We start from the raw sequence: 12,096 nt of genomic DNA, 5'->3' as shown, positions 1-12,096 counted from the left end.
CCTGGCAACACAGGGCACTTCCATCAGGAGCAAGCACCAGGGTGCCTGGGAGAAGGCAGAGCTGGGTACAATCCTGACCCACCCCCTGCCACCGCCAGCCGTGTGACTGCCCAAGTCACCTAGTTTTTCTGAGCCCCCGTTTACCCCACTGCACCACCTCCTGCCTCCCCAGCATGGGATCAGGCCTGTCCTGGGGGTTCCCAAGGCCCCGTGGAAAAGGCTTTGAAAGCTCCAGGTGCTATGCAAGTGACAGTGACGTTTGTCATTAATATCTGTGGTTAAGAGGGTGGATTCTGGTGTCAGACCATTGAGTTCAGAGCTCACTCTCCTTTTTAATAGCTTGGTGGCTTTTGACCTCAGTTCCTCATGCAGGCATTGGGAATAGAGCATAGAATGGCTCCATTGTTGTCACTAGAGGGAGGGGAGGGAGAGTGGATAAAAAAGGAATGAAGATCTGTTATGTATATGTACCAACTTCACACAAGGAATCTAAATATTACGTATTGCAAACATGTACTAGTAAAAAGGTGCTTATTTTTTTAAATCGTGCAACAAAATTCAAAAAAAGGGCTAGTGTTTTACTATAGCTATTATAATAGCTCCCCTCATCTATGGGGAGAGTTCCAAGACCCCCAATGGGTGCCTAAAACCAGATAGTCCAGAACCCTATATATACATGGAGAACTCTCACCTTTTCACTTAAAGGAAGCACTTTAGGATTTCTTTTGGCATATCCAAATTGTCAGCAAAACTATTCTTGTGCTTTGCGGCCATTTTTAGGTAAATTAAGAGCTATTGAACAAGTACATGATACCACAACAGCCCATCTGATATCTGTGGTGGCTACTAAGTGACTAACGGGCAGGTGGCTTATACAGTGTGGATCCACTGGACAGAGAACAGACTCACACCCCTTGCAAGACAAAGCCAGGCATCAAGAGATTTCATCTTGCAACTCAGAATGGCATACACTTTAAAACTTACGAACTGTTTATTTCTGGGATTTTCCTTTTAATATTTTCAGATTCGGGCTGACTTTGAATACCCGAAACTAAAAAAGGTGAAACTCCAGGTCAGGAGGTTGGAGGGAGAGGCTGCTATGTTACTGTTTAGGTGAAATCACCATTCTCCCATCTGCCACAACCCCCTCCAGAGTCCCCACTCCAACCTCTAAATCATTCCACAAGGGTACCCTGAGGCCCTGTCATGGGCTGTACATGGGGAAACAGCCTGCACACTGAGTCAACCCCAGCCCAGGTCTCCTGAGTGCCAGGCTGTGTGTGCCCAGGAGCCTGGCATCTGGATGACCTTGGTGGCCACTCCATTTGGCTATCATCTGTGGGAAATTCCTTTGACTCTTATTTTTCAGAAGAAAAAAGCTGCTTCAGCTCTTTCCAAGAATCAGGAGAGTCCATGGCAAACAAGGCCCCCCCTCATCCTACCCCACCGTGGACCCCCTAGGAGGGGGCAACCGTAGGATGCTTTTACCCAAACCTTTGGGCAACATCTGTTGAGTAAATCGAAAACATGGGTTGAAGATTAAGCCACTTCACCCTGGCTGGCCTGGGAACAGACTGGAAAACGTGTTTGGCCAGCAGGGCCAGAAGCTGGACAGAAATCCTGGGTGCAGAGGTGAGGGATCCTAATCCCAGGGGGAAAGATTTAAGCAAGGTCAGTGAGAAGGGCAAAGGAAGAGCTGGAGCCCCACTGAGTCAGGGAGAAAACTGGACAGACAAACACACGGACAGACACATCGTGCAAGGGAACAGGAGGGTCAGGGAGGCTGAAGACCAGCCCTACAGAGGCTGAAGGGCAGGCTGGGAATGGAAAAGGAAGGAAAAATAAAAACCCACCCTTTCCTCCCTCTTGTGAACTTTTTCAAAGCACTTGGCCATGAGGAAACAGGTGCTGAGTGCTCTCAGGGGAAGCCAAACTTTCTCCTGGTTTCCCACTTTCCCACTCCCTAGGGACAGTAACTGGGCTTCCAGCTAAAGGCAGCTGCCCTGCCTGAGACCCCCACCCATAGTTCTCCAAGTCATCCCATGGGCCAGCAAGGAACCCAGCCACAGGGTCCTGTTTATTGCATACCTAACCTGTGCCAGGCCCCTGGCTGGCTGCCTTCCTTCCAGCCACTCAGCACAAATACAAAGCACCTACTGTGTTCAAGACAGTGAGTGAGAACCCAGCAAAAAACAAAACAGAAGTGCCCTGCTGATGTGGGTGAAGCCCCCTTAAACAAAATAAAGATAAGTAAAATGCACAGCATATCTGAGAATGAGGAAGCAGGGAAGGGAGATAGTATCACCACGGAAGGAAAATGCTGATACTTGAGCAAAGACCTGGGGGACAGAAAGAGACTTGCAGGCATGTGCAGGAAGAACATTCCAGGCAAAGGAAAACAGCAAGTACAAAGGTCCTGAGGCAGCATCGTGCTGGGTATGTCCAAGAGTCTGCAAGGTGGCTAGCTGCAACCGAGGGAGGAAGGGAGGGAAGGACAGGGCAAGGTGAGGCAAGAGGTGAGGTGAGAGGAAAGCTATTGTGTAAGCTGTGGAGGCCAGGGGAAGACCCCAGGCTTTGGCTCCAAGTGAGATGGGCAGTCATCAGAGGCTTCTGAATTTAGATTAGGTGGATCAAGTCGATCGTTTCTTCTGACACCTTACAAGGTGGGTACTATCACGACATAGCTACCATGCTGAGAAAGGAGGCTGAGGGTCAGAGAGGCTAAGGAAGTATTGGAGGTCATACACCTGAACTTAGGGAGTGGGGGAACAGAGACCCAGAGGGAGGGAGCAGAAAACCCAGGCTCTTAACTCTGCTGGGAGGTGGGGTCTGACTCAGGCAGGGGAACCCTGGAAGGACAATCCAGCTGTCTCCGCCATGCCACTTGGCCACCAGGGGGCTGGTCCAACCTCCTGGAAGGTTTGAGCCCCTTCTGCAGGTGGGGGCACATCACGGAGACACACAGATCCCTGGAGTCCTTTCTAGAACCTATCTACAGTCCTCCAGCTGAAATACCAAGCTATTCCCTTTTGTTCCAACCCCTGACCCCTGACAGTGCCTCCTGTAAACAAAGCTCACAAGATGCCCCGTGGAAAGACAGCTGCTCTCTTCCCAGGGTCCCTAAATCCTGGACCCTCAGCTTCCCCACCTGGCCAAAGACATTCTGTTCTCAGCCACAAGGCGATAGTTCAGCCAGAATACGGGGAACCCGCTCACCCCTCTCCATTCCATCCCCACCCTCCATAGCTCCCCAGTGTCCCCCTGGGATCCCAGGGACACTTCTCTGGCAGTTCCAAGCCAGGCTGTTCTGGCCCCATCCCCTATGGCGCCTGGCTCCAACCCCCACTGTTGTCAGATGACCCAGGACCGGGCTCCGTGAGACTGACACTGTACATCTGGAGCACACGACTGGGCAGCTGATACCCACAGGGTCTGACCCTTGAGAGCCAGGGAGGAGAGGCCCCCGCAGAGAAGGTAAACACCTGGCCCGGTGTGGAGAATAGTGACACTGCCCAGGTTCCCAGTGGTCTGAGGGCCCAAGAACAGCTGTGACCTTGATTTCATTCTGCCACCGCCCTGAACGGAGAGAAGGCAGAGCACGTCTTTGCACTGAGATCGAATCCAATCTTCTCTTATACAGAAAGGGCAACCAAGGTCCAGAAAGAAAGAGTGACCACCCCATCATCCCACACTGAGTGGAAACGGGAGCAGGGGCCTGACAGTGTGCCTGGTGCATGGATGGAGCAAGTAACCATGTGGGTGTGGCTGATACCCGTATCTTCCCCAGGACACTCTGCCTCACCCCGAGATTCCACCAACACTGGCACCAGACAGGTACCCTGCCCCGGTCCATGAGACTGTGCCTACATGATGTCTCTCCACAGCAGACCTCCACACACACATGCTGCACACTGCAGACCCCTTCCCCTGCAGCCCCCAGAGGCCGGCCTGCCTCAAGTGAAGGGTGAAGGGTGAAGGGGAGCAGGAGGGCAGGGAGCAAGGGCTGTCAATATTCCCCGCCAGCCCAGCTGGGATCAGTCTGGAGCAGGGTGCTCACCACAGCCCACACTTCCTGGGGTCCCACCAGTTCAGGCTGCTCTGGAAGCCTAATGGGGGGTGGGGGGTTCAACCCCAGGAGCTTAGGGACAAAACAGAGGCCACCTCTATGTGATAAACTGGCCAGGTGGACGGACTCTGGGGGTCATGCAGTCCATCCCCCTGCCTCCAGGCAAAGGGTGCTCAACCTAGGACCAGGCAGGTGGAAGGAGATGCCACAGCACCCCTAGTCCTGTAAGCCCTGGGACCACAGGCACCTGGCCAGGCCTGGAGACACACAAGATTCCCTTTTATGGGTTTTTCCAAGTACTTGAAGTCTCAAGGTTGGAAAGAGCAGCCCTGCATCTCACTGCTGGGGACCTCATGACTCACTTCCTCCCCATCCAGCTTCAGCCCAGGGATGCTGACCCTCCTCCACCCCACCTAACTGCCCAACACACTTGGGTCCAAAGTCAGCTGCAGCTGTGGAGCCACAGGATGGGCTGGCAGGAGAAGGAACAGGCTGTCACTCACCACCAATTCATGGCTGGGTGGAGGAACGCAGGGGGCAGCCACCTGTGGAAGCAGCAGAGAAAGGCCAGGTTAGTATCTCTTGTGAGTTTAGATGTGGCCTCCTGGGACCATCCCCACTGCCACCACCTCCAGGCAAGAGGCCCCTTCCCTGGAGACACAGGCAGCAGCATCCCAGCTGAGGGCCTTCAAAAGCTACCAGCAATTCGGAGTAATGCTTAGGCAGCAATGCCTGGGCAGAGGGAGGGAATACAGACAGTAAGCATGAAATGTAAATTAAAATTCTGCAAAAAGTCCCAGACACTGAGGCTCAAGTTCAATACACCAGCATTTTAGTAACAGTGGGTTACAGTAGTAAGAATAAGGATTTCTTTTTCTTTGCACTGTTTTCTGGATGTTCGACATATGGTAAGAAGAATTTAAAATGTTTGCTACCTGTGATTAAAGCCTCTAGGAAAGGTAAAGTCACCCTCTGCAGTCTCCCCTATGCCAGGGTGAAGGCTCCTACTGGCCAGGGGACAAAACGTGGAAAGCTTTGAGCGGCAACAGCACCCACTATGGGAGAGCATCCTCTTCCTCATCTTCCTCTCCGATCCAGAGAAGAACTTGGCAACTTGGCCTCCAGCCAGGGAGGAAGGCCAGGGAGAGAGGCAAGGGAGGCGGGAGGAGGCCTCCTGGCTGCTCCACTCCATTCCCTAAGATAACACCCCCCCTCCCCACCGCTGCCCCAGGCCAGGCAGCCAAACGTCACCCTGACAATTAGCAGGGGCATTTATCAGAGATCCATGTGCTCCTTTTTGCTAGCTGGGACTCGTTTTTCTTGGAGCTCAGTGTGCAACCTTGGCTCCAATTCCTGACCTGAACACCAGGCAAGGGGCCTGCAGAAGGGACAGAGAGCGGGAGGCTCCCCCAGGCATTAGGGCGTCTGGGCACAAGTTGTGGGTGGCCTAAGAGGGGTCACTGCCTCCTCAGACAGAGAGCAACCCCTCCGTGCCCGCTGCCCCAGGGAGGGCCAAGGTGAGGGCCCACAGCCCACGGTGCTGTGCTCCCCAGGGCCGCCCGAGCTGAGCCCGTGCTGTGGTCCCATCAGCCCAAGGGGACCCCCAGGCTTGACACTCCAGCCCAGGTGAGGACACCCCTGTGACAGTGTGCCCCAAGCTCCGAGGATGGAAGTGGCCAGGAGTTAGCGTCCCTGGGTTCTCGAGCCAATCACATTACAGGAGCTGGCTCCCCGGCAAATTACCCAGGTTGGGCTTCAGTTTGCCATCCTCCTGTCTCAGTCTCTGGGAGTGATGGAATTACAGACATGCACCACCACACCCAGCTCCAAAGTGAATTTTAATGCTGAATTTTTCTCAATAACTCTCACTGGGTCTGCACCACACAGCAGGCATTATCATCGATGCCTTCTCCATGTTAACTCACTGAACCCTTTCAGCAATCCAATAAGGTAGATACTACTGCTTTATCCCCAGTGGAGATGTGTTGGGCACAGAGAGGCAAAGCAACTTGCCCAAAGTCACACAGCTGATAAGTGGCTGGGATTTGAACCCAGGTGGGATGATTCCCAAGGTGCAACATGAAGGGAACCTTATCGCTCACGGCCCCACTTGCAGAAGAATGAGGAGACACATGGGGAGCTTGCTCCCAGAAGTCCAGGACTCCCAACACACACAAGCAGGGGATTAGAAGTGACTGTGGAGAAGCAGCATCTGGGGGGACGGGCCCGGGGGAGGCGTGTGTGCGCAAGAGACAGAGAGGGTAAGGAAAGTCCCCGAAGCTGCCTGTGGCCTACAGGACTCTCTGCCTGCCCTGCCCATCAAACAGGGTCTCAAGCCAGGGGCACTGCTGTCCTTGCCAGACACAGCCCTAAGCCCCACTGTGGGGCTGTGAGGTTTCCAGTCTCGGACCAGGGCCCCAAGGGTGTGGGGAGGACAGCACCCTCACCGTGCTCCAGGCTTCAGGGTGGTGCTGGGGCTGCCAGGACCCTGCGTAGAGACTGTGACAGAGGAGGGACGCTGCCACAGGCCCCAGACCCCAGGCTGCAGAGGGGGTTCCAGTCTCCATCACAGTCAAGGGATGTAGGGGGCACGGATATATTCCGAGGAGGGGCAGGAAGGATGGCATTCCGTGTGACAATTACGGTGTCTCCCAGCCCTCCCTGAAGCAGCAAGGAGAAGGTGGCCCAGGTGTCCTGCCCAAGGACCTGGATGAGAGGGAGCAGTCACACCCCAAGGAGGGCCTGCTGCCCCAGAGCCCTCCCGCCCTCCGCCCACAGCTGTGCATTCCAGGCCGGCCTGGCCGGCTGCTGGCCCGCAGACTCGGGTGTGTGTTTCAGCATTTCTCCTCTCACTCTCTCTCTTTTTCTAAAGCAGAGAAATGTTTCCTTAAAAGGCTCTCTCCTTCCCTCCAGCACACTGGCCCCTGGCCACCCTCTCAGAAGCCTGGGACACGCCAGGGAGCGCCAGGGCCCCTGCCACTCTGTGGCCTGTGCCCAATGGGCCCACACGCCTGGCACCAGCAGTGGCTACCCCACTGACTCTTGGGGACCCAAGCTGGGAAGCCTCGCTTCGCAGAGAGGCAGCCCCTGGGGGTGTCTGCAGGGGCCGTCAGTACCAGCCCTGCCATCTGTCCACCTCGGGAACCAGTGGCATTGGATCCCAGGGCTCGGCCAGGCCTTCCCCTGGCACACCTCAAACGGCCCTCTAGACGTCAGGTACTGACAGCCTTATGTATCATCCTTGCACCTTCAGTGACAGAAGTGACAGCAGCAGCAATCACTCACGGCACTTGCTCCCCAGCGGCACTGTTCTTACTGCTTTCTGTAACTAACTCAATTCCTACAACAACCCTGAACATGATCATTATTACACCACCCCCCACCCCGTTTTGCAGGTGAAGAGACTGAGGCGCAGAGAGGTTAGGGAGTTGGCCAATGCAGTAGAATGCAAGCCCAGCAGCCTGGTTCCAGAGACTCGCTGTGCCCTCCATGCCAGGCTGACCTCCAAACACTCACAGCAGCAGAGATGCCACCGGCAGTCAGAGACTGCTTGGCAGTGCGAGTGTGTCTGTACCCAGCATGGGTCTCACAGCCACCACCACTCAGCTGCTTTCTTAGTACCAAGCCATTTGCTCCTACTCATTTGATGCTATCATCCCCATCTCAAAGATAGAGAAACTGAGGCACAGAATGCTTAATGATTTGCCCAGCACTGCAGTGGAGCAGTGTGGCCTTGGAGCCCCTGAGGTGAAAGGCAGGGGGCCAGCTGGGAGGTGAGGGTGTCCACAGGCTTGGATGGTGGCACACACTGGACCCTCCTTGGCACCCACTCACTAGTGCTCTCTCAGCTCCAGAGGTCCCTGGACACAGGGACAGTGACAGGCAAGTGAGTCTAAAAGCACTAGATGACAGCCATTACAGACAGAAAGCTCTTCATGTGGCCTGGCCCCTGTTCTGTCCCCACTGTCCAGGACCCAAAGCCACACACAGCAGATGGGCTTCTCTCAGTCCTTTGAACAACTAGCTCAGTTCTCCTCAGGGCCTTTGCATGTCCTTTACCATCTTCCTGGATGGCTTTCACTCCAGCAGTCTGCATGACTGTGTCCTTCCATCCTTCTGGCTTTGACTTAAATGCCACTACCCTAGAAAGACCTCACTGGCTCCTTAAATTACATACACACACACACACACACACACTTCTCTCTCCTGCAGCCTTATCTCTTCCTTCATCAACCTAATCACAATCTGTAATGCTAGACATGTGCTTCCTTCCTATAGTCTGTCTCCTCCTCTGCAAACCGAGTACCAGGAGAGGAGAGGAGGAAGCAGGTATTGCTCGTTACACTACCCGCAGGTCAGAGCCCGCATGCAGTAGATGCACACTGAATTCTAGTGAAAGAATGAGAGTCATGCAAAGCCAGGGAAGGGAGATGCCTGTGGCCACTTGCAGTAAAACTCCCTGCCATTTGCTAAGCACCTACTATTACCAGGCGCTGGGGTGACCCTGTCCTGTGCCCAATCTCTCTGAGACCCTCCATCCTGCAGTCAGCACCGCTGCTACCATCTCACAGAAGAAGAAACCAAGTCTCCAAGCAGCCATGCTGCTTGCCCTGGGCCCATCCTCAGGAGAAGGTGAAATCTTGCTCTATGGCCTCCATACACTGCTCTCTGCAGAGCAAGCAAAACCCAGACACCTGCCCAGCACCAGCACCAGCCCCATCAGTATTCTGCAAGTAGCAGGACCTGGGCCCCAACCAGGTGCCAATCCTGCCCTGGGTCCCCAGGTAAGACCTAAGGTCTCAGTTTTGGTTACATTAAATTCCCAGATTCCTAAACTTGCTCAGCCCTATGAGGAGTCCCCACACTCATGCCCAAGCCCCCGTACCACAGGACTGGACAGGACAGCTTTACTCTCAGCCAAAACCAGAGCTAAGTGTATGACACCAGCACACTAGAAAAGCCTCAGGGGGTGTGTTCTCTTCTGTCCTATCTCTGCTAGCCTCTCCTTTTTCATTAGTGTGCCAAAATGCACATAACCCTAAATTAACCATTTAACCGTTCCTAAGTGTTTGATTCAGTGCCATTGAATGCATTCACAATGATATACAACCATGGTTAATATCCATCTCCAAACTTTTTCATCATCCCAAACAAATGTTACACCCATTAAACAGTGGAATTCCCCATTTCCCTTCCTTAACCCTGATAGCTCCTAATGTACTCTCTTCTCTGTGGATCTGCCTATCTCCAGTGTTACCGCCTGTATCTAGATGTTCCCCCAAAGCCTCATGTGGTCGTAGGAGGAGCTTTTTGGAAGTGGTTGGATCTAGGGTTTGTGCTGCTAGGATCAAGGGCATGATGTTGAGATTGACTCACAGTGAGATGCTAGGATTACAGTATGAGTGCAACCCACAGAAAGAGTTGTGGTCTTGTCTCTTGTCGCTTGTCCCTTGCTTTTGCTGTCTTCTGCTCTCCATGAACCGTTTTTCCTTTGTGATGCCCCTCTGCCATGCCTTGAAGTCCATCAACTATGAACTGAAACCTCTACAAACTGTGAGCCGAAATAAACCTTTCCTCTTTAGGGTGTTGGGTATTTTTTTCCCAGCATTGAGAAAAGTAACTAAGATATCCAGGTACCTCATTGTTACCTATCTGGGTTTTTTTGTTTGTTTGTTTTTTGTTTTGGGGTTTTTTTTGGCTTTGGGTTTTTTGGGGGTTTTTTTTAATGGTTCTTGGCTCAAAACTCCCTCCCTAAGGCAACTCAAAGACACTAGGACTTGCTGGAGCTGGCCATAAAGAAACTCTCTGACCTACCCTTGTCAGGTAGGATGTCACAGGACACTCCTCATTCCAGAGGGTCCTATTTGCACACCCTGGAGGAGGAATGCTGCAGAGAGAGGCCAAGAATCTGAACAGACAGGCCCTGCTGTGTGCTCATCCCCACTCGGGCTATCAGCAATCACGCCTTCGAAGTGAGGTCTCCACAAAGGAACCAGAGCCCAGGGGGCTCCTACAGCCAAGCAACGAGCAATGCAGGTCACAGAAGGCAGCACCCACAGAGGGCAGGGAAGCCCTGCACCTCTTCCCCATACCACAACCCATGCATCTCTTCCCGTTTCCTTTATTCTTCATGATACACTGGCAATCATGAGTGTTTCCATAAGTGAATCTGATGAGTCACTTGAGCAAATGAATCAAGCCCAAGGAGGGGTCACAGGAACCCCAGTTTACAGCCAATGATCAGAGGCACAGCTAAGACAACCAGAGGCTTGCAGCTGGTAGCTAAAGGAGAGAGGTGGGGAAGGAGCCCCACCTGCGGGATGTGACGCTGTCAAGAGATAGACAGTGTCAGAACCAAACTGGATTAGAGAGGGTGCTCAGAGGTGTCCACTGCTGCAGAATCGACAGCTCGCTTGCTGGGAGGGAGAAAGCCCCTTTTGAGGCCACAGTAGTGGTCTATGTTGATCGTGGCATGAGAACAAAAGGAAAAACAGGACATGTTTTTTCCTGAATGACTTACTCATATAAGAGGAATCATATACAGAGGCCAGGCATAGTGGTGCATGCCTGTAATTCCAATATTTGGGAGGCTGAAGCAGAAGGATCACTATGAGTTAGCCTGGGCTACATCATGAATTTAAGGCCAGTCTGAACTACGCAGTGAAATCCTGTCTCAAAAAATAAAAAGAAGAATCATACAAATATGCACCTTTTTGTTTGTGGCTCACTTCCCATAGTGTTGGGAGCTGAACTATCCATGCCTCCCCACCCCTGCCATGTCCATGTTAAAGTCAACCCCCAGGACCACAGAGTGTACCTGTACATTTGGAGACAGAGTCTTTAAAGGGGTGATTACGTTAAATGAGGGTTCAAATCCAGTATGACTGGTGTCCTTAAAAGGAAAGGAGATAAGGGTTGGGCTTGGCGGCACACGCCTGCCATCCCAGCACTGTGGGAGGCTGAGGTGGGAGGATCACAAGCTGGAGCGCAGCCTGGGCAGCTTAGTGACTTTGTGAGGCCCTGTCTTATAAAATAAAGTAAAAAGAAGAGAGGATTAGAACACAGGTGGGCTCAGAGCGGGAGAGACCATGTAGAGACACAGGGAGAAGACAGCATTTACAAGCCAAGGAGTCAGGCCTGGGGAGACACCGACCTTGCTGACACCTTGACTTCCGGCCTCCAGAGCTATGAGAAAGCAACTTGTGGTGTTTATTGTCCCCTGTGTGTAGAGCTCTGTTATGCCAGCCCAAGCCAACTCAGACAGTCACTATGATTGCAAGACTCATTCATGCTGACATGTGTCTGAATCCCCTTCCTTTTTAAGGCTGGAAACTCCTCCTTGTATGTGTACACCACACTGCCTTGATGCACTCACCCATGCATGGACACAGGGGTTGTTTCCAAGGATGTTCTTGCTGAGACGTGACTCACATCCCTGCCCCCAGGTGCCCACATCAAAAGACACCAAAAGATACACGGACAGGAGGGAGGGCTGCTAGGTTTGCAGTGACACAGAGCTCAAAGCTTTACGTACTTTTTTCTTCTTCAGTGGGGGGGACTGAACCCAGGGCCTTTGCACTTAGCTATATTCTTAGCCCTTGTTTAATTTTTGAAATAGGGTCTCACTAAGTCACTAAATTGCCCAGGCTGGGCTCAAATTTGTATCCCTCTTGCCTCAACCTCCCAGAATGCTAGGATTACAAGCATGTGACTCCACACCCAGCTTATCTAGATTATTTTTATTTCATTTTCTGCATAGGTTTTTGAGGTAAATAGGCTCAGAGAAGTTAAGCAACTTGTCCAGAATCCATCATCGAGTGGGGACAGTCGGGCAGAAGTAGCTGAAGCAGCTGCTAAGGCTCCTGCATGCCAAGCTCTGGGCCGAGCCCTCCTCAGTGTTACCCTCCTGCAAGGGAGGTGTTCGGACAACTTCTTCCAGGGCTCAGGCATCCCCTCCCAAACCCGGCACATCAAAGAAGGCCCAGGCCCAGTGACAGCGCCACAACTGTTGCACTCCGCCACACTCCAGT

At 52.8% G+C, this 12,096-nt stretch overlaps 1 protein-coding gene across 22 annotated transcripts in view; it reads right to left on the bottom strand.

Moving 5' to 3' along the window:
* The window catches only part of Tns1 (tensin 1), a 221,801-nt gene that overhangs the window by 105,814 nt on the left and 103,891 nt on the right, over window positions 1-12,096 (bottom strand). For all 22 annotated transcript variants that reach the window (XM_087206062.1, XM_087206065.1, XM_087206063.1 and 19 more), the window contains one exon: window positions 4,570-4,611. In XM_087206062.1, the coding sequence (XP_087062188.1) occupies window positions 4,570-4,611 (42 nt within the window). The remainder of the gene's footprint in view (window positions 1-4,569; window positions 4,612-12,096) is intronic.

Source organism: Heterocephalus glaber, unplaced genomic scaffold (genome assembly GCF_053883595.1).
Source record: "Heterocephalus glaber isolate CG9 unplaced genomic scaffold, H.glaber_assembly_v1.0 deba00000621, whole genome shotgun sequence".
In the NCBI taxonomy this organism is placed as follows: Eukaryota; Metazoa; Chordata; class Mammalia; order Rodentia; family Bathyergidae; genus Heterocephalus; species Heterocephalus glaber.
Note: the sequence above shows the minus strand (reverse complement) of the source record. Positions and strands in the feature narration are given on the sequence as shown.